This window comes from Argentina anserina, chromosome 5 (assembly GCF_933775445.1).
Source record: "Argentina anserina chromosome 5, drPotAnse1.1, whole genome shotgun sequence".
NCBI classification, from domain to species: domain Eukaryota; kingdom Viridiplantae; phylum Streptophyta; class Magnoliopsida; order Rosales; family Rosaceae; genus Argentina; species Argentina anserina.
In genome coordinates, this window is record NC_065876.1 from 2,108,514 (window position 1) to 2,130,851 (window position 22,338).

The following is a 22,338-nucleotide window of genomic DNA, read 5'->3' on the forward strand; positions in this document are numbered from 1 at the left end:
ATAACTTTCGCGTCCGACGTCCGATTCGAACACATGACGTGTCCACGAATTCGTATCGATGAGCTCTACGACTTTCGTGAAGGAAGTTTTCAAAACCGAGCGACAGAATAAAAGTCGATCTATACGTTGCGGTAACGTTACGTTTTCTAATTAAACGATCCGAGAACGTTTCCGTTTTCGTTTCGAAATGTCGCAAACCTCCAATTGTCGTCTTGAATTAATTTCACAAGTTTAACACTTTGAAAATACTCGACATTTAGTTTCTAAAAATTCGGGTTATTACATTTTTTCCCTTGGCTTACAAAAATTTATGCATCTGCCCCTGCCATAGAGTGATTATCAACTTTAGAATGTCTTCCAAACAAAGTGAAACAACAACATATTAAAAAAGAGATCTGTTCCAAATAACTTCTTTCTCTACTAAATTTGTGGAGTATACCACACTTACTTTTCAATACTTGAGCACAAACCAATTGAAATCACTCAAAACTATCAGACATATCTTTTTTTATAACCATAAACGATATTTAGGAAAGTAGAATCGTTGTTATTGTGCTTGGTCGATTTGATACACTTATAGGAGCAGACTTTATATAGTGAGCTCACAACACAAGAAAATGATAATTACATGGAGATTTTTTTTATATTCACTAATTACATGGAGAACTGCCTTAAGACACTGAAACCAATGTTTCACTTTCGTAACTAGATTATGATATAGAGGACAATAAAAATCAAGTGCGGGAACATAGTTTCACCACAATATAACTGTAGCAATGAGAATGAAAGTAGGAGGACAAAATGGAGTCATGTGTAGAAAATTAGAGATAATCAAACTAATCTGTTACAATATTGTCAGTTGTCAATATACTAATTCATTTCTATTATGGTCAGTATGCTCACTCCACCAACCACTAAATAGCCTCAAGCCCTCAACTTTGTTAAATAAGAGAAGCACAATTCCGTTTGTTTTCAATTATTAAATTTATATCTAATAATAATTGAACATGAATTTTACAATATGTTAACTATTTAAAAAGCGAATTATGCATGAAAAACAACAGGATGCAACTTCATGCAAGCATATAAAAGTGATTTCCAAAAAAAAAAACATATAAAAGTGAGATTACATAATCCTCTCTCGAACATTCTATAGTTTTCCTCTATATACGAAAAAAATCCCAGTATTCCCCAGAGAGATAGAGAGTAGAGTACAGCTAAGCTTAAAGCATTATTATCGCATCTGATGCACCACAGTCTACGAACCTGGACGCACACAGAGACCATTATCAAAGAGAGAGAAAGCTAAGGCCGCGTCGGCTCTGGTTTTTTTACTTTTTACTAGTCCCCATGCCACCATACCTCGTCGATTTTCAAAAACTGTAAAAACAAAAGTTTAAAACAACCGAACCATCTAGTAGAACACCGAAAAACACAGAAAACGACACGACGTTCTAACAGTCTGCCACTCCGCCACCGTCAACTTGTCCACATCACCCCCTCTATCTTACAAGTCTCTTTTCATATTACTGACCCCTCTCACTCTCACTCTCTCTCCCATACCACTTCTCTCTTCTCTCTTCTCTCTTCTCTCTTTCTCTCTCTCTCTCTACCTAGTTTGAGCTCACCACCATTATTGTTAGCTTCTTCTTCATACACTTGTTGCAGTAGTTCTATCTGAGTCTCTGTTGTCTGTTCACCCATGGCTGCTTTAGCTTTTGCAGCACTGCTTCTCTTGGCCATGGCTGGCCAGTCAAGTATGCCCCTTGCTCCTCTTTAGCTTTGCACCTCTATATCTTTTTCTTCCCATATTTCTTGTTGAGCCATGAATCCTCCAAAATCAGTTTTCATATAAAAGAAAAGGGATGATGCTATTTCTTGCTAGTAATGTGTGGATCTTTTGTAGATTTGAACACATCTCACCCATTTTCTCTTTCTGTTTCATCTCCAAAAATATCTTTTCTGTTTTGAGTATTCCAATTAGTTCTTTGTTGTTATTTCCCAGCTAGATTTTGTTTTTAGTTTTGCTCTTAAAAGAAAAAATATGTTATTTGAGACTTAGATGTGCAGGTTGTACCTTTTACTTTCAGAAGTAAATTCCTTTGTTAATTTGTAACTCATTTGTGGGAGTTGTACTATTTAGGTGCCAATTGGTGTGTGTGCAAGTCTGGAAGTGATGCAGTATTGCAGAAGACATTAGACTATGCCTGTGGAGCTGGGGCTGACTGTAACCCCATAAAATCATCAGGGTCTTGCTACAACCCCAACAGTGTTAAAGCTCACTGTGACTATGCTGTTAACAGCTATTTCCAGAAGAAGGGTCAAGCTCAAGGCACCTGTGACTTCGCCGGCACCGCCACCCCTGTCACAACCGATCCCAGTGAGCCCCGTGTTGCTAAAAGAGTCCATCTTTTTCATGTTCATTTTCAGATCAGCTGTGTGGTCATTAACTAACTCTGTACAATGTTGTTCTATCGTGATTTACAGGTGTTACTGGTTGTACTTTCCCCTCTAGCGCCAGGTATTGTTTTGGACCCTTCTCTGTGTTCTCTCTATTTTCCATGGATATTACTTTTCTCAATCTTTTTTAGTACTTAGGCAAATCTTTTCACATTTTGATTCAAGGAGGACCACACATTTTGTAAATGATTATATCAACAACAGCAATAGAATCACTCTATAATTGAAAGACAAGGAGTGTTGGGGGGGACTCTAAACTGAAGGGGTTTCCACTTTACATTCAAATTTTTTCTCCTGGTGGCATAAGCATCTCTGCTTTTATCAGTGAAAGTCCAGGCTTTTTGAAAGAACGATACTTGCTTTAAAATTTGTTCGTATTAACTTCACTTAGCTCATCATAAACACATCGTGTAGGCTCCTTTTCCCTTTTAAACCTTTTCCCAATCTGAAATGAGCTCCCCAGTATTTTGACTGGTATTGTATTTGAATGATGATGTCCCTGACTTACTCCCCATCTATTATTGGTGGTGGAGCTCCATTGTGTGTTACAGTTCTGAACCTCCTCCATTTCTATAAAGATGATGCTATAGTTGGGGCTTAGGAGGGGATCCGTTGATTTTTTTCCTAAAAGGTTAAGTCTTTCTCTATTGAGCAGTGCAAAGGGTAAATTCTTACTTACCTCAAAATTACAAATTTGTCCTTTGTTTACCCAACTAAGATAAGACCGTTTTTCGCACAGTGCCATATTACTCTGTGGTATCTGTCCCATGGTCAAAAACTCAAAAGTAATGGCCATTATGGACTGGTGACAGGGTTTTTGTCTGTATTGTGATAGGCAATAGTTTGCCCCTTATAAAAAGCATAGTACAACTTTCATAGTGGGACAAGACATAATCTGATTATAGGGATTTGCAGACCTTTTGAGATTTGAGCCATCTTTTGAAGTTTTGAATTCTCGACTACTGTGCCTGTTATGTGTAGTGACAGTAGTCCCAGTCCATAACTAATGGGATCACTCCTCTAAATTCACTTTCACCTCTTTTTAATTTTAATATTTAATTTGTGTCATTAAAGTAAAATGGATAATATGTATATGTATATGTATAATTACCCTATTTTGATGCCTCCCTTTGATGCATGCATCTATAAAACTTTAAGGAAACTCTAGTAAGTACTTTTGCTTTCCTTGATTTAAAAGCTTTCTAGGAAAACCAACGTAGCAAAAGTATGCTCATGTGGTTTAGAGTCTTTGACTGTAATCAACTGATTTGATTGGCACATGTAAGATTAATATGCATAACTTTGGCATCTCCTCCAAACAACTTTAATGTGCTTTGATCTATTGGATATCAAGAGATTGATATTTTGAAGTCAAAGTTGCACGGGAGGAATACCTATATTTGAAAAATAGTCTTCAATTATTTTAGGAACATATTTGTCTTTAACAGTTCTTCAATCAATAATCCACTGCCAGTCTGCGAGGCCTATAATATTGAAAGAGTTCAAAGCTGACACAGCCAGCATTTAGAACTGCATCTGCAATCCCAAAACCATAATTTCTTGAATTTGTTTGTGTATAAATTCATGGCTGAAGATGGATTAGAAATGGCGTATTGATACTTATAAACTGCAATGATTTAGGTCAGTGAGTTCGTTACATTCTGGCATTTGACCTAGATACTAGAGTTGGTTCCAATGGCAAATGACTTTGCGATTGAGGAATAGGATCTCTACTTCAAAGAGGAGAATAAGAATGTCACCAGTTTGTATTCCACTAGATATTTGTTTCAGTTACTGTGCTGTTCATGTTCATGTGCTTTCAAGTTTCAACATGCATTTTGGCAATCCGCCATTTTGTGGTGGCTGTACTGAATGTTGTTTCCTTTCTTTCGTTCAGCACTTCCGGCAGTACAACTCCAACCACTGGCACAGCCACACCAACCACTGGCACAACCACACCAACCACTGGCACAACCACGCCAACCACTGGCACAACACCAACAACTTCCGGTACCACACCAACATCCACCGGAACTACTGGAACAACCACCGGTGCCACTCCATACACTGCAACTCCTGGAGTATTTGGTGTGAGTCCATCAGGAGCTGGCTACACAGATGACAGTGCTGGGATCAGACTCATCAACATGACTAGTTTGTTCTCTTTCATAACATTATTCTTTTCAGGCTTGATGCTTTGGTGGGGTTGATTTGAAAACATGAGAGGTGGGGTAAGGCTGGATATCTGCAGTAGTATATGCATGTGATGCTGCTCTTGATTATTGATGCTGCAGTACCCTGCTAAGTTTTTGTTTTCCATATCCATCCTATTTAGATCTATTGGGCAAAAGTGGAGGAGCTTTTGATTCCTTTTGGATGGTGTTGCTGGTGGGACTATGGAAGCGTATCTTTCTGTCTTCAACTATTTTCGGTTTTTGTAAATTAGATCTAATCTGAGTGTACTACTAGCTAGTGTATTAGTGTATTAATTTGATGAGGTTCGGACACTCGTTGGTATTAAGGTTATTTCTCTCTAAATTATTATGATCTTGTTTCTTTGTGTTGGATCCTTGTCATGCATCAGTCAGTGCTAGTAAGGCTGTACATATGTGTCAATGATGTGTGTATATATAATAAATGATGACCGCAACTTGGTACATTCTGCTAGCCGTTAGATCTGAACCTAAGCACACCATGCCAAGCAAAGTTGAAGACAGTGGACTGGGTCTACTTTCATATATGGTTCAATAAGATTTACTTTCCTATGATGGGGGTATTAAACTTGAAAGCTTGGGATCAACGGATACATTGTGGTTATGAAATTTTCAAACTTTGCAGGAGAGAAAATGACTAAAAATAGCACGCTCCATTATATACACTCTGGGGTCCACCTTCATCATCACATTGGTTCTATATAGACTTCAGTTTAGCACTGAGGGAGATCTAATCAAACAGTAACCTAATTATTGAAAACATTACCCTAATTATTGACCAATTTAAATTTTGGTACCTCATTTTAATCTAATTGTAGTTTTTTTCGTCACTTCATTTCTCTTCAATTTCAATTTTTATTTATAACCCAAAAAAGACTTCTATTTAAAATTAAACAAAGACGGGTTGATTAATGTAAGTATCTCATTTCATATTAAATTAAATAAACATATTTTATTAACCACAATTATTATAAACAAGTTAAAAATTTAAATGATTACAAAATAAACCATAATATATTTCATGATTCATATATCTTATTGTAACAATATAATAGTTGGTTGATAACATTTACAATATGAAATATATGCGGGTTTTATTTTACTAAATGTTAATTTTAGCTTGTTTGTAATAGTTGCGGTAAATTAAGAATGCTTATTTAATTTGTTATGAAATGAGATACATTAATCAACTCGTCTTAATGTATTTCCTTGTGATTCTGCTTATCTGATTAATTGATATCCTCATCGGTCTATTATCATGTTTTGCAAGAGGTAGTGTTTCAAAATCTTCATGCACATATTCGATTGGAGCTTAAAGATGAGTGAAATTCATGAAAAGATTAGGTAGAAGTGTTATGTTTTGTGCTTTTATGAGAACCCCTAGCGCTTTGCTAGGGTTAGGAGAGCGTCGCTTGTGGCCTCTATGCAATTATCTTCATCTCCGATGGAGTATACATGTGGCTTTGACCTCTACGTCAAGGCCTATATCCCCTTTTCCTCTACTATCGGCGTTTCGTTGTGAATGGTTTGTAACCATAACCGGTTTTATTGGTTAAAGCCTGCCTCATGGGTTGAGAATATTCACCTGATCCGGGCACGGTTGAACGGAGTAAGGTTTGTACGGCGGCCATGGATGGAGAAGTTAGGTTTGAGGGCAACGCTTAAGGCTTTTTGTTTGTCTGATATAGGTTGGCTTCAAGTGTGGAGGCCACAATCTGCGGCTCCGACCATAGCTGAATAAGAGGTGCTCTTGATGTTGCTTGCGTGTAGATCCCCGACTTGACAATGTAGGCGCTCGGTTGTCTGATCATCTAGGTCGCGCCATTGATGACTTCATTCTCCGTCGTGAGATGAGGACGTTAGGCGATGGGGAGTTCCGCTCCATGGGTGGCCCGTGTCGGATTTGGCTCAGATTGTGGGGTCGGGTCTGGATTTAGGACCCATGCTGGTTTAGGGTTTGGGTTGGAGACCCTGGTGGATCTAGGGCTTGGAACCAAGCCCAAATTCTCATTTGGACTTATTGCAAGTTTAGTTGGTTTTAGCCTCTATTTTGGCATTGTTACTGGTTGTTAGACCCTCAAGTATGGTATCTTTTTGCAAATGATTGTATGCCAATGTGGCCATGTCTAGCTACACCCTTGGTTTGCTTCAATCCTTTAGGTGTAGGATTACCCCTACTTCTACGGACAACTGACTTGTGTCTTCTTGTGCATAGGATTGACGTGGGTAGTCATATCACCGACAACTCACTTCACTATTCGGTTGCAATCTGTAGTGTACACCCAGGTCGACGCTCCGATATATCGGCAATTGCAAATTTACTTTTTGTTAATCTTTTGAGATGTAATTGTTATTTCTTTTCAATTTGTACTTTTTAGTTCATTGATGCATCTTTACATCGTAACTTTGTAACTTTTTATTCAATAAAGGGTTGATATTTTTGATATAAAAAAATCAACCCGTCTTCCTTTTTTCAATAGAAGTCTTTTTTCGGTAAATAAATAGAAGTTGTAATCGGAGGGAAATAAAAGCTGAAATAAGAAGAAAATGAAGTGACAAAAATACTCTTGAAAATCGGTGGGAAATAAAGTTATTAACGGTGTTAATTGATGGAATGAACTACAATTAAGCTAAAGGATAGACTTGAGATACTAATGCGATAATTTTAAAATGTGAGGTATCAAAGTTTATAATGATTAATAATTAGAGTACTTTTTGATTGTATCTCCCTTTCAATGAAGAACTAATTGCCTCATCAACTTCACTGTATCTTGAGTTCTTGACGAGGATGTTCATCACATATTGAGAAACTTTAGCTGCTACCCTAGGTGAAAATGAGGTCTTAAGCCACTGTATGTCCAAAAAAAATTAAGCAACAAGCGCTTACGAAACCTAGAACCTAAACCGACCGTAATCCTCAGTCCAACCTTAAGACCTTTGTAAGAAATGTGAGACTGCCATATCAAACAAGACGGACTCACTCACATGGTGCCACGGTTTTATAATGGAAATGCACTCTACTTCCCAATAACTAATTGTATAATTCCCAATATCTCTTAACCCAATTTTTTATCAGTCGAAAAAAACTTGGCGATTTTTGTAATGTGCAGGCTTTTACATGATCTGACATTTCAGGATATGTTCGTCGTGCGCTTGTTCTCCACATTCTGGATTTCGAGTTCTGAGTGTTTTACTTGTATACTAATTGTTCAGTAGTATATTTTGAATAGTCTCTGATTTTCACTTCTTTTATCTTACAACTTGAATATTCAGTTCGTCTTTCTCTGCAGACTCCACCATAATAGGCACTACTATAGAATATCCGGTAAAGTGAGAAGCATACGTCAAGATGATCTATTTCATGACAATGAAACTAACACAGTTCGATTTTCTTTTAGGTGGCTTTGTTTGTTCTTGGTTTAGTAGGCTACGATGAATTTTTGAGGTTTGAGCATTTTGGGCCGACAACTTAGCCATTGCATGACCAAGCTAAAAAAGGCCGGACCCAAACCTCTCTGGCAGATTAGTATTCAACAATGTATCGTCAGATAGTATATATACACTATACACAACTATCCGAGGACAATCAGTGAATCAGGGATTCAGGGGAATTAGCATTTAGCATAGTACTAGTGTTTTAAAATCGGATTAGCTAATTGTGTGACATCCACTGCCAATGGTAACCAAGTGTTAAAATCCTTGGGATAAGAATGATTAAAATTAGCTTTCCCCCGTGCAACATTGGTGACAACAAAAATGTGGTTACTGGTGATACTGTTATAGGGTTTAGGGTTTTAGGAGTTATCCCTGGCTGGCACAGGAGAGATAATTTCCGTTCGTAATCTCTAGCCAATAGATATGCTTCCTGAACATCTTCAGGCTTATCTTCCATAACAAGCCACCTAATGTTCTCACTCAATCCATTGATATAGACTTTGAGCAGAAACTTCTGCGGCAGTCCTTTCATTATATGCTTCACAATTCTTATAAACTTGGAATCGTAATCCTCCACACTACCCATTTGCTGTAACTTACACAGTGAACCTCCTGGATCTTTCACTTCGGGGCAGCTGAATTCCGTGTAAAGATCAGCCTTGAACTCCTCCCAACTGCTCAGCGGTTTTGACCAGTCTCTTATTGTGGCACTCGAGAGCTTGTCCTTCGAATATGAAGGAAGCGAACCGCATAGCGGTTTCTAATGGGAGGAGGTAGAAGTTACAGTACTGTTCTGCTTCGTCGATCCAATAGTCGGGGTTTTTGCCGCTGAAGCGACTCAGATCGAGCCAGAAGGAAGGAACAGTTCCGTAAATTACCAAAAACGGTATTCTAGGGTTTTGCTCCGGGGTTTCTTTCTTCGGCTCTGCTACAACGGAGGTCAGAGATTTTTTGATGGCTTCTTGATCGATAAGGAGAAGGGTGAGAGATCGGGTGATGGCGATTAATTGCTGGTTGATTTAGTTGAAGTGAGAGTCATGGCGGTCTACAGTGTCGACCAGTTGCTGTTGACGCTTCTCATCCCTTGTTTTAGCTCTCTCTGTAAACCCTAGCCAGACTTTCCAGGTTTGCACGTTTGCTATATTTGAGGTTGGGTTTTCTTAGACCAATATGAGAAGTTGAGAACTGTTAGATAGTTGAGAGAAATTTTAGGTAAAATATGGGAAAATTCTAGTATACATCAAATGTATGTTATACATTCCACATCCGACGGTTGATATTGTTTTCTGAGTGGTGTCAAAAAAATAATATTCGTTGTCAACCGTCGGATGTAGGATGTATAACATATATTGATGTATACTAGATTAACCCTAAAATATGTGGATTAATCTGTTGTACATCAGTGTGTGTAGTATGATATACACTAGTGTGTGATGATAAAATAAGTGTCATAACATGCACGTGGGTGTGTGTATGGTAATGTGTAGAGGAAAAGACTGCTATGGTAATGTGTAGAGGAAAAGACTGCTATGCAGCATCTTAGGCTAGAATTTCATTGTGAAACTCTATTGCTGCGGTCATCAAAATTTGAATTCATTACGTGAGACTCATGCATAGAAATATTGTGAGAGCTCTTAACGATTGGTCTAAGAAAACCCAGTTCTCAACTTCTCATATTGGCCATACATAATTCTCTTCCTTTTGCATGTGTTGATCATCGATAATACTTCAAACGATGATATGATCATCAAGTACTACATAACAAGAGAATTATGTAGTTCTAGAACTAGAAAGCTAGGACTATTTGAAACATTTCACCAAGTTGTACGTTTTAGTCTCCTAGATCCTAAGAGCAAATGCATCCGTGAAGGCAATAGACACATGCAAAAGGAAGAGTCTTGCCCTCCAATTTTGCCACTCACTTTTTCATACACCCATAAAAAACAAGTTATAAAAGGCAATAACTATAAAACGAATGCAATGATTGTCGTAGACACTAGAATAGTCAAAATCAAACAAATTAATTTGTGAATCATGTGATAAATTTTCGACTTCTTTGTTTGAACCAATGTGTGGCATAACTCATTAATGGACTCAAATTTCTTGTTTGTCAATTCTTTTGAGAGCTAAGAATTAAGGAGACAATTAAGAAAGAGAGAGTTGACAAGTGGAGAACCTTGCAAGGAGACAAGGAGCGTCGAACTTAGTCTCATACCCTTATTCTTTCTGTTTTTTTTTTGTTGGCAAAAGAAATGCTAATATTAAGTATTTTGACCAGATTTGAGCTATTTTGACTTTAGACGGGCTTGAGTTGTATTTGGGGGTGAACTTGGCTTAACATAGATATATATTAGTACTACTAATTTTTTTTCTCCAATAATTTAAGAGGGACTTGAGTCCCCCCAAGCTTTATACTAGATCCGCGTCTGCATACCATGGGCTAAGAAGCTGTAAATTATTGTTTCTGCTGGAGTACTAGAGCCAAATAACACTCAAACACACTATTATCTTGCTTTCCTTGATGTTCTGGTTGTCAAGTAGTTAACTTGATGTATTCTGGAGTTGGTGCATTGAGTAGTTCCTATGCATTTACTTCCATGCACAACATAGCATAGCAAAGCTCGTTCTCATGAGTCATGATCACCCGAAATTTTGTTTCTTGTAGACTGAAAATTTAGAGCTATGATATTTATTAATGGGGAGTATTTCACGATAAAGATAATGGTCAAGTAGACATGCATGGGAGTCCAGTGCGTGCAGAATGTTGGGAATCGATGGGATTTAACTCAGAAGATCGAGCTGAAGGATTGTGATATATGTGCATCGTCAGGAACTAGTTTTCCAACTGTTGTAGTCTGTTTCTTATATAATTAAGAACTTTCTGTTGCTAATAATGGAACATTGTGAATTGTGATCCTCATCTTCCAGTTCCTCTACCAGAAAGGATAACATGTGGCTTGCAAGTCAAGTAAGGGAAAGATGAGGATGAATCCTCCTCTGAAACAGTAAAGAAAAGACTTCAAATGGTGCCGGTTCTACTGTAGGTGGTAGACCAATGGAGATGTCCAGAGTTACCATGAAGTTAAAACACTTGACCCCATTCATATGGGGTTTCATTGGGCCCTAGTGTGAATGTTGGGCTCGAACTTGATAAGTGTCTAGCAATTCCTGTCAACCCGCATTAGCTCACCGGATGAATTAGAGGGCTGAGAATGAATTAGTTGAAGATCAAAATTGAAGGTCGTCCCTCGTCCTCCCGTCATACATGTGATTTTCCATTTCACTTTGGGATGCTTTTCAGTATACAGAATTGCCAACCAAATTTTTCGATGCACGTACCCGAGAGAACGTAATAGTCTAATTTAATACGCAAAATTGGTTTTTCCATCGATGCAAATTCCCTCATTTCTTGTGCGTCAAACTTGGTGAATCTTAGTTTGCATTTACCAAAAATGAAAACTGTAATAAGTTTCCGCCTGAAACATTGAGATATAAAATGAAGGAACATATACTTTCTCCATCTACTTTATTACTTGAGAATTTGCTTTCTTTTCTCTCTCTCGGTAAAAACTAATACAAACCTAAAGATCAGTATCTAAAACCACCGAAACAACCGGAGGTGGAGACCTCAAGTCCAAGTGCAACTTCCAGCAAGAGAGTAAGTATCCCATTATTGTTTAGCTTTCTACTGTAAATCAAAGAAAACATTAATGCTGAAAGTAACCTCATCGAGAAACTTTATTGGCCTTCTTTGTTATCAACTTATCATGATATTCTTGAACTTTGTACAGCCCTTATGATATAGGTTGCTGTGGGAACTAAAATTTCGTTTCTTTCTTTTTCTCTTTGCATGCATAGTTGCTGCTAGTGACTCTGGATGCAGGGTTTGCTGTTTTCCCATTTCAGGTAAATAGCTTCTCCCAGACGTAGTCTATATTTTTGTCATTTTGGCCCACATATATTCTGTCACATTAACCAATGATATTTACAACCACAGGATCATGAACAACCCTCTTCATCAACCAATCTGTGACCTCCATTCAAGGTAGAAGACTACCTATTTCATGCTTCTAATTAATCAAATTCCCACATTTATAAATAATTTTCTCATCATAAAAGTTCTATAGTGATCCGAAATATTGAAACTAACCGTTAGATTTACGGTGTGTCCCACTCAATAAATAATCTAACGACTCATAGCTTCGAAGTTTCAATATTCCTTAGCGCTACAAATGCATACAAGTACTTCCTGCACAGGTCACTTGAAACGAAGCAAACAAAACCAAGTGCCCACACTGAAATCGGGTGCACAATCTAACCAGAGAGCCCCTGAAATCGGCCATAGCTGTCCTAGAGAGCAAAACCAAACACAACTCTATTTCCTCCATTTTCTTCACAAAAAACAGTCACCATGTTCAGACCTTATCAATGCCTCTGTTTTTTCTCTGACCCTCTTCATTTGTTTTGGTAGTTGGTAGCAGTTGAGTGAGTCACTGAGCTGTGACGACTCGACCCTTGTTGACTCAGTCCACTTGCTTCGACAAAAACGGGACCAAAGATCAAAGCTTTGGACCTAAGAAGCTCGAATTTACTGAGACCCACATGGTAAAAACGCTAAAGTTTTCATCTTTAGTCCTATTCTGATACCCTCTGCACTCTATTTTGTAATGTATGTTGCAAATATCTTCTGTTTTCACGAACGATGGTGTTTTCTGCAACGAAATGGTTGTTCTTGATCGTTTGTGCAATTTTCGTCAATATTTACCGTAAAAGTTTGATTCTTTTTACTGCTAAGTATTTGGTTTTGTGGTAAATTTTGTGCTTTGAGATGATGAACGTTGTTTTCGGATAGAATCAGAAATTATTATTTTTATATGATTTTTCTTCTCATGTGCATCGGAGTAAGTTTAAGTCTATTTATTAATTTCTACATTGAATCTGCATAAAAATAGTAACAAGAATTACTGTAGGTTGATTAGTTTTTACTTGGATTATGCTTTTAAAACCTGTGCCTCTGTTTTCAATCGAGAAGAACCTCAATTTGTTGATGATACTCATGATTGTGGTGCATGAACCTATTGCAATCTGAAGTTATTCAACTTAACGAGCCAATGTTCTTCTGTAATTTAAGATTTATTCTTTTCACTAGTGAGTGCCTCTGGTACTAATAGAAGGTCCACAAGTGATAACTGTTAAGTAGGAGAGATTAGTAAGTTTTTGTGTGCCAAATATGGTTCTGCCAGTGTGCAAGTAGTCTAATTATTAACTTTATAGAGGAACATAATTCTAACTTAAAGATCAACCAAAGTAAAATAAAGTAAATGTGGTGTCTTTTGTGTTATTTTGTGCTCAATATGGTATGAGCAAGCTCTTCAGATTTTTGTGCTTTTTACAGTAGAAGTGTTTGAAACAAAACTTCACGTTGAATTTAGAGCAGTTTCAAATCAGCATATTGTTAGCACTTAAAGTTCAAACAAGCAATGATCGTTAGAAATGCTGCTAGCTAGGAACATTATTATATATCAACTATTTAATTTGTTATTCACACTTTCAAGTGTGAACTTTGAATTAATGTGGAATTTTCATGATATATCTGAGTAAATGAAAAAAAAAAATTAGATGGCCCTTGTGCAAATGGTGGAAAGCTCATGTGAAATTGGCTGAATATCATACTGTTCTTTTCAGGAATATGCTGTATATCCAGGATCTCTTCTGATTCTTTTTATCCATGTATGTGTATCTCTCTAAATTTTCAGGACACACCCTGTGATATATGTGGTGGATATACTGATCGAGGGATTGCTTTTGAAGAAGTGATTGAAACTTGCTCTAAATGCAGACTCTCTCGTGAACATCTGTATGACTCTCTCTCTCTCTCTCTCTCTAAATGCAGACTCTCTCTGTTTTTGAATGGTTATCACTAGATAATAAAGATGGATTAAAGTACATTGGATTCACCAAGTAGTTCTGTATTAGATAATTTGCAGCAACCATCAAAGAGCAGCTAAAATAAAACCATTTCTTTGGTAATAGCTAGCAGCTCCCTGTCAGCATGGGTTAATAAAAGCTAGTATTACACATAAATCAGCATGGATCCCCATTCTATATTGATGATGCATGTCACTATACTTTTCTTTTCTGCTGGCTGTAATTGTATTCTCTGCACTATCTTATCTGTTTAATGTTGTAATGTGATCTCTTATTTTCCAGTTATTGTATGGCGGATATTATATCCCCCCAGGATCGGGATAAATGGGTTTGCGAATTATGTACTAAGGAAGATGGAATGCTTTCTTCGAATTCTAGAATTATGGGAGATCCATTACCATCATCAGCAGATAGAGCCCACTATGACGGCAGGCACTTAGCAAGCCCCAGCAAGTTCCATAATAGTTCAGGGTGGCAAGCTCACTCTAGCAAGCAAAAGGCTGTTTTGAGTGGCAAAGTGAGGTACATTACGCATGAAGAAGTCCAACAGCTATATAGGACCAAATCACCCATAAAGTCTTCTGTGGTGTTCAAAACTGTTGCTCCAAAGTCCCCCATATCCAGGGTTAACGCACCTGCAAATGTGACACGGCCTAAACGTGGCAGACCCCCTAAGAAGCAAAACATCTCTCTTTCAGAACAGGGCAGCCCCTTCTCCAGTGCACGAACCGTGACACCTCCTAGACGTGGCAGGCCCCCCAAGATGCTTAGCATCTCCAAGATTAATCAGCAGGCATCTCAAGTTCTGAAACAATCGCAAGGTGATATATTGTAACCTTGCTGTCGTAATTTGTATCTCATGAGTGGATAGAGATGGAAATGTTATAGCACTGATGTATCTCCATTTCAGAAAAGTGGTCTCCTGGAACACACACAAAAGGGCATGGTATTGAGGAACAACCAAAGGATGCACCAGTACTTTCTCGGGGAGCTGAAAAATCTAGTAGGAAGATAGTGAAGGGACCAAACAAACTATCATGCACACCATCATCATCATGGGATTCATCACTAAATTTGGATTCAGGTAAAATATAGTTCCCGTTATTTCTACATTCTGCTGACTTGGATCTAATTTGTATTGTTAAATAAGTAGCACAGGTCCTTCGACAGTTTCTTATTACAATTTATTTGATATGAAGGAGCATCCTCAGTTCTTTCTAAGAAATATTATCTTATCATAAAACTGAAATCGTACCCTGTCAATTTGGTTGGTAATTAGTTGCCTTACTAAATACTCAATTGCATCGTTTTAGGAGGTGAGACATCTGCTGCTGAACGTGATCATTCAGATGGTGAAGAAAGAGACCTTCTTAATACATTTTCTAGGCTTCATCTATATCGGTCCTATCTTCCTGCTCTGCAAGCTACTTGGAAGTAATTAACTTCTCCATTTTAAGAAATTATATATATTTTCTTTTGAGAGGCTAAGAAATAACATACTGTCTATTCATGATCTTGAAAACTCGCATGATAATTTGAAATTTCGTATACTAAGAATTATTAGTTGATATAAAAGTTGCTTAAACAATGTGATATTTTCTTTTAAGATAACTTAATATTCTGATGGCGCAACTTTTTTGGTCAGTTTTGAACACACTACTATGTCCACGGCCTCTTGGCTGCTGTATCACACACAGAGATATATATCTATATATATATATCTATATATATATATATACTGTATATATATATATATATTCATATCTTCTACATTGGGCATATAAACTTCTGTGTCAAGCTCTATAATGTGTTTGTGATGTACTGATTGTGTTGTCAGCTTTGTTATCCACCGCCTTTTCTAGCGGTTAGTATTTTATACGTGTTGAGACATACCGAGAATGATTCTTATACCATGTTGAGGTCCTTAAGGTGAATCTGGCATACAATTTTGTATAATTTTCATTAGTTGGGTGCTTTCAAAAGCTTACTTGATGTATCTTTCTGTAGGGGAGGTTTTGTCATCTATGCAGATACACCTGGTGAATTCATTGGTGGATTCCAGGCACAACTTCCTAGTAAGGTTGATCATAGAGTCTATGACTTTTCACAAAAAATGCCCCCTGTTCTTCAAGCTACTTTACTTCCTCGATTGCATCTTTGGGATGATCCTTTCCTCAATGAATGTCCTGAACTTGAAGATGTTGCACTATACTTTTTCCCTGATGATACAATTGCCAGGTCTGTTTTGGCTTCTATTGCGTGGTTACATCTGGAATGTGTTCTACAGAACCATCTTCTCTAAACATACTTTTTTCTGGCTGATCTGTAGCTCAAGAGAGACTTATGCTTCGCTTTTTGAGGTCATGGATACAAAAGATTCAGTCATGAGAATTTATTTTGCTGGAGTAGAAGCCATGGAATTGCTAATATATACATCCAAACAGCTGCGTTTAGAATTGCTGGGTAAGCTTCATCTTGCAACTGACTTTTTTGGAATTGTTGCCTCTTTTTCATTTTTTTTTCTGGAACTCTCAGATAACCATCAACATATTGGCTCATAAATTATTACAAAAAATGGTGTCTTTGGTAGTGTGCTTTCTTTATGCTTGTTCTTTCAGTGGCTTGATATCATAACCTGGAATGCAGACACTGTTCCATCACTTACATGTCCAAGGATACAAAATTTCTTGTGGGGAATCTTTCGACCCGGAAGTACTTATCAAGACATGGGTGATAGCGTAACTTCTTCAGATATGGAAGTTGACATGGTTGGTGGAAAGATGGTGGGAATTGTTGATGTAGTTGTTCCGAAATATATGTCCATCCCTAGCAGAATGTCACAGCAGCCTGTGACTCCAATAGATTCCTCTACACCTAGCAGAATCCCTCAGCAGCCTGAGACTTCAAAAGAAATATCCACCCCTAGCACAATGTCTCAGCAGCCTGAAACTCCAAAAGAACTATCCACCTCTAGCACAATACCTCAGCAGTCTGTGACTCTGAAAGATTCATCCACCCCTGGCATAATGTGTGAGCAGCTTAACATGACTCCCGTGCAACAACTTTTGCGTATTACCAGGGAGAAGCATTCTTCGTTCGCTGACAAGAAAAGGGCACTAGAGACTGCTATTGCACAATTGTTAGGAGTTGAATCAGAAGAGGTGAAAGGCTCTGATAGTTCTACAGCAGCAGGTACCGTATACTTTTCTGAACTGTTAGTCTTTTTTCTTAAAATAGTAACTCCCTCGTGTTCTAACATTGTATCATTTATTCAGCAATGACGACCACACTTGCATTGCAGAAAGTCAAGTCGGAAAAAGAAGAGGGTGAAATGGGAGGCACGTCTTCAACTGTCGATCATGGACGAGTAAAGTTGGAGGAAGAAGAGGGTAAAATAGTAAGCACACCTTCAATTTTCCATTATGGACATAACCATAACTAGTCTCTTCTTGCAGAAGAGATCAATGTCCACAGTAGAATATAGTAAGCTACTTAGGTAGAAAGGAATTACAGGGACACTACTACCGCATCAGCTGCAAAGTTTGAAAGGTATACACAAGTTTCCTCGGAGAGCACACCTATTCTGTTCACCAGAAAGAGTTAGAATCAGAATGCTTAGAGCTAGTCTGCTAGAGTTGACACATACTTCCGTTTAAGGTCACTGAATGGAGTTTAGTTACTGTAACTCATCTTGCTGATACTTTACGGATTTCTTTTGTTAGCTGAACAATCTTACATCCATCTCCATCCATCTTTTCTTGTACTTGCATTTAAGAAGTTGAACTATTATAGAGGCTATGCCATGCTATACAATATTAAATAGTTCAACATCTTTAGAAAAAAGTAGACAAAACTACCCAATGCCTCACAACTATACACAATTACAAAACTGATTCGTAACATACACTCCCGACCAATCTAATTAGAACGCTGGAGACATAAAAGGAACTAGTATGCTTATTTTGGTTTTTCCAACACTGGAGGGAAAGTAAAAAAAGTTGACTAAAGTAAAAGCAAGAAAGTAAAAAAGTAAAAATTAAAAACGAAGTGTGGGAACCGAGAAGTGTCCAAAATCAAAAGTCGCAGTGGGAAACAAAACAGAAAAGGAATTAGAGAATTGGTTGGCTTAAGAGAGTGAGAGCGAGTGAGAGAGATCAGAGCAAAGATGGAGGGTAGTGTTGACTCCGCGGGCAAAAGTCAACGGCGGGTAGGGTTGTTATACGACGAGAGGATGTGTAAGCACTCCACACCGGACGGTGAGCCCCACCCGGAAAACCCTGACCGGATTAAGGTCATCTGGAACAAACTCCAAGCCAGTTCCATTCCCCAGAGGTATCACCATTCTTTCTATTTATGCTCAGTAATTTAAGTAGGAATGTTAAAAAAAGAACAAGTCTTGGAATTCGTGCTTTTCAATTAGTGATCAAAGTTTCACTACTTTCGTAGTTCTAAGTTCCTGAGATGATCACTGAAATTAAAATTTGTTCCGTAATTATTGGATGCTTCAATTATTAATATTAAGATTGCTTTGTAAGTTGGCATATCTTAGAAATGTGATTATTTGTCAGGTGTGTTCTTTTGGAAGCGAAAGAAGCCGAAGACAAACATATCTTGGCAGTTCACTCCCAGAATCATGTTGATTTGATCAAGAAGATTAGCTCCAGGCAGTTTGATTCAAAAAGAAATCGAATTGCGTCGAAATTGGATTCGATATATTTAAATGAGGGAACATCTGAAGCTGCATATCTTGCCGCCGGCTCTGCCATGGAGGTAGTTAGTGTAACTAGAGCGTTGAGTGTGATTCATGGTTGTTTAGACTTCAGACCGCATAATTTGTGTTTTCTTTTATTTGAAACGGTGTGGATCATATATCGTATGTGGAAGAAAATGATTGTGTTTTATCCATAATTTGGTTTAAGTATACTTATAAAAGCGGATTCCACCTCCGGTAGCTAAGTTATTGCAACCTTATTGACCGTTACAAATGAGCAACTTCCATATATTCCTGTCTGAGTAGATGTCTTGTGGTGTATCTCATCGTTATAATTCCAACTATGTGTGTTAACTTAAGTAGGTAACTGAAAGAGTTGCAAAAGGAGAAGTGGACTCTGCTGTGGCTATTATTAGGCCTCCAGGACATCATGCTGAAGAAGATGAAGCTATGGGGTTTTGTCTTTTTAACAATGTAGCAATTGCAGCAAGTTATGTTTTAAATGAAAAAGTAAGAGATGCCCTATAATTTAGTAATCTTAATTTCTAATTCTTGTTTTTTTGTTCAGAGAATAAGCTCTTAATAGCCGATTTACTCCCAACACTTTTAAGTTGTCATCTGAGGTCGTGTTCATATTTGTGCTTGCAGCCAGAATTGGGAATCAACAAAATTCTGATAGTTGATTGGGATGTGCATCATGGTAATGCCACTCAAAAGATGTTCTGGAATGATCCTCGTGTTCTATTCTTCTCGGTTCATAGGTACGTCAGAAATTTGAATTGATAATCACAATTATTATGAGTAGCCTAAGCCCTAAAATTAAATCTCTTAATTATGATCTTACTTGTTTGGTTCACAACATTTTGGATCCTTGTGCTCTATTCATCTCCAAATAAAAATTTCCATTCATGCATTGACCATTTGGACTTGTGCTTTTGTTTCAGGCATGAGTTTGGTAGTTTTTATCCAGCTACTGATGATGGTTTCTATACTATGATCGGAGAAGGACCAGGAGCAGGATATAACATTAATGTCCCTTGGGAAAATGGTCGATGTGGTGATGCTGATTATTTTGCGGTTTGGGAGCATATTTTGATTCCAGTTGCCAAAGAATTCAATCCTGACTTAATCATAGTCTCTGCCGGATTTGATGCAGGTTGGCAACTTTTTATTTCTATTTTAACCTTCCATGTGTCTGACTTCTTGAGGGTTCTAATGCATTCTTTATGGATTAAGTTGGTAAAAAGAACTTAATTAAGTCAAGAGAGTTTTTATCTCTAGTTCTGTCATATTGTAAATCATCGACACTTGCTAAAAATATTTGGTTGATGCAATTGCTTGAAACAGCTATTGGTGATCCCTTGGGCGGTTGTCGTATCACACCATATGGATATTCAGTTATGCTGAAGAAGGTAGTATTTTTCAATTTAATTTTATTTCTTCTTCTGCCTGTTTTTGTGTTGTCTCTCAAGGTCAATAAAGTTCTCAGTATTGTAGTGATTTGTGACGCTCATGTTTATTGATCATGTCGTCTTTCAGTTGATGAATTTTGCCAATGGAAAGATCGTGTTGGCTTTAGAAGGAGGATATAACTTTGAGTCTATCGCAAAGTCAATGCTTGCTTGTGTTGAAGTTCTGCTAGAGGACAAACCTATCCTTGGATCTTCAGAGGCATACCCATTTGAGTCAACATGGAGTGTGATACAAGCGGTAATATAAGATTTAGTACTTTTTTGTTTGGGTTGACTTTCTGCTGGATTGGTCGTTTTTTCCTTGTAAGTCAATAATTCTATGCTTTGTAAAACTTTAATGCATTTGTACCTTTTCAGGTTCGCCAGACATTAAGTGATTACTGGCCATCACTTACAAATGAGTTGCCAGTGGAGTTGCTCAATCAAAAGGCACCTTCACCTGCGGTATATTTCCTCTTCTCAACCCAGTACCTTGTTGTTGATTACATCTGAGGTTAATTACTGATTATTCCTAGGCGAAGAATGTAAGTTAGAAACTGTTAATTACTTTTTTTCTCGCATATATGTTGGCTCTGCCTCTCATCCATCCATCCATCTTTGTCTCTTTATTATCTTCTGTTTAGCTGTATCGTTTATCCCCAAAAACATGCTAAGATAGTTGCTTTGCAATTTTAGTACAATCGGACCTCAAGCTCTGACTCTGAAGTGGAGGATCATGAAATTCCAAAAGTATCTCCGCATCTTGAGGAAGCTCTTCAGGAGATTATAGAGCCCCTTTCAAAGCTACAAGTTGATGACGGTGCTCAGGGTAAGTTGATAGCTGAAATTTAGAGAATGCTGCTCATGGTCTGTTTCTCATACATTGAGCCTTTAACTATTTCCAGCTTATGTGGCAACCTGGAGGTCAGAGCTTTCAAAATTTGACGTATGGTATGCTGCGTTTGGATCCAATCTGTTGTTGAAAAGACTGCTTTGCTATATTGAAGGTGGACAGGTAGTACTCAATTCCAATAATATTGTCAATGTTACCTGCTTTAGTTTATGACATCCTCTTGTTTTAATTCTTGTCTCCACACCTCAGATCGTTTTGCTGACATCCTCGAGATGGTTTCAGGTGGATGGTATGCTAAAGCCATGCGTTGGTTCAGAGGATAAAACCCCACCGAAAGAGATCATGTGGAAGACCTTCCCTCATCGCTTATTCTTTGGTCGGGAATTTACTCTGTCATGGGGTCTTGGAGGGTCTGCGTTCCTCAACCCTGAGAGCAACAGTGAGGATAAAACTCACATGTGCCTATACAGAATTACGTAAGTTACTGCTAGTGTCTCCATCCTGTCCAATTGCATTACTGTATGTTTACCCAATGGAGCTGTGTAATGAAGTTTTTATTTTCTTGCAGGCTTGAGCAGTTTAACGATTTGTTGGTGCAGGCAAATTATGGAGGCCATACCTTGAGCTCTCCTTTGTTTGACTTGTCTGCTTTAAATTCAGTCACAAGTGAAGAACCTCATTCCCTGCAGGTTCTAGAGGTATGTCAAAAGTTGTTATCACTTGGGGGCCTGTTTGTTTGGTTTTACGGATACAACAACAGCATTCTAACAAAGTCTCCTTGCTCTGCTCGTGATGATTTTCTTTATGAAGGGTTGGTACGGCAACATTGTCTATTTGGGAAAGGAGCATAGCAATCCAATACTGACAATGACGTATGTAGCGAAGTTTTCAATTTCATCTTCGTTCTATGATGTCAATGAATTTGAGTCGGATTTGATTGCATTAACAAATTACAACGCAGGTGCACAAAATCTAATGTTGAGCGCTTCAAATCTGGAGAGGTTGCGTTGTGTGCTCCATCCAAGAAGTATGCCAGCACAATAGTGACAGGCCTGGTGGAAGGAAAGCAGCTTTCACAGGAGGAGGCACTGGCTTACATACAAGAAGCTTCTACTAAACCATTGTGAACTGGATTGCAACTTCTTATCGTTGCGGTCTTTTGTAAATCAACAGTGTAACGTTATTGCTGGAATAGGATTATACAGATGCCTATTCATAGGGAATTAGGGATATTCAAAAACTTAACTAGAAATGACCTTGACTATCATTTTCGTGCCATTTTCTATT

General features: G+C 37.9%; 3 protein-coding genes across 3 annotated transcripts; all 3 read left to right on the plus strand.

Annotated features, from left to right (window-relative positions):
• Positions 1-1,579: 1,579 nt before the first annotated feature.
• LOC126793626 (PLASMODESMATA CALLOSE-BINDING PROTEIN 3-like) lies at positions 1,580-5,029 on the plus strand. The gene is made up of 4 exons (XM_050520202.1): positions 1,580-1,757; positions 2,144-2,380; positions 2,488-2,521; positions 4,358-5,029. Exons 1-4 carry the CDS (start codon positions 1,703-1,705, stop codon positions 4,668-4,670), a joined length of 639 nt encoding a protein of 212 aa, XP_050376159.1. The 5' UTR covers positions 1,580-1,702; the 3' UTR covers positions 4,671-5,029.
• Positions 5,030-14,325: 9,296 nt separating this feature from the next.
• Positions 14,326-17,478, plus strand: LOC126793987 (uncharacterized). The gene is made up of 7 exons (XM_050520626.1): positions 14,326-14,857; positions 14,947-15,120; positions 15,350-15,470; positions 16,044-16,274; positions 16,366-16,499; positions 16,683-17,228; positions 17,312-17,478. The coding sequence occupies exons 1-7, from the start codon at positions 14,326-14,328 to the stop codon at positions 17,476-17,478; spliced, it is 1,905 nt and encodes a 634-aa protein (XP_050376583.1).
• Positions 17,479-18,168: 690 nt separating this feature from the next.
• Positions 18,169-22,318, plus strand: LOC126794277 (histone deacetylase 5). The gene is made up of 14 exons (XM_050520944.1): positions 18,169-18,368; positions 18,605-18,806; positions 19,111-19,257; positions 19,396-19,508; positions 19,692-19,903; positions 20,095-20,159; positions 20,287-20,457; positions 20,577-20,663; positions 20,895-21,027; positions 21,104-21,213; positions 21,334-21,527; positions 21,620-21,749; positions 21,862-21,923; positions 22,013-22,318. The coding sequence occupies exons 1-14, from the start codon at positions 18,202-18,204 to the stop codon at positions 22,176-22,178; spliced, it is 1,959 nt and encodes a 652-aa protein (XP_050376901.1). The 5' UTR covers positions 18,169-18,201; the 3' UTR covers positions 22,179-22,318.
• Positions 22,319-22,338: the final 20 nt, after the last annotated feature.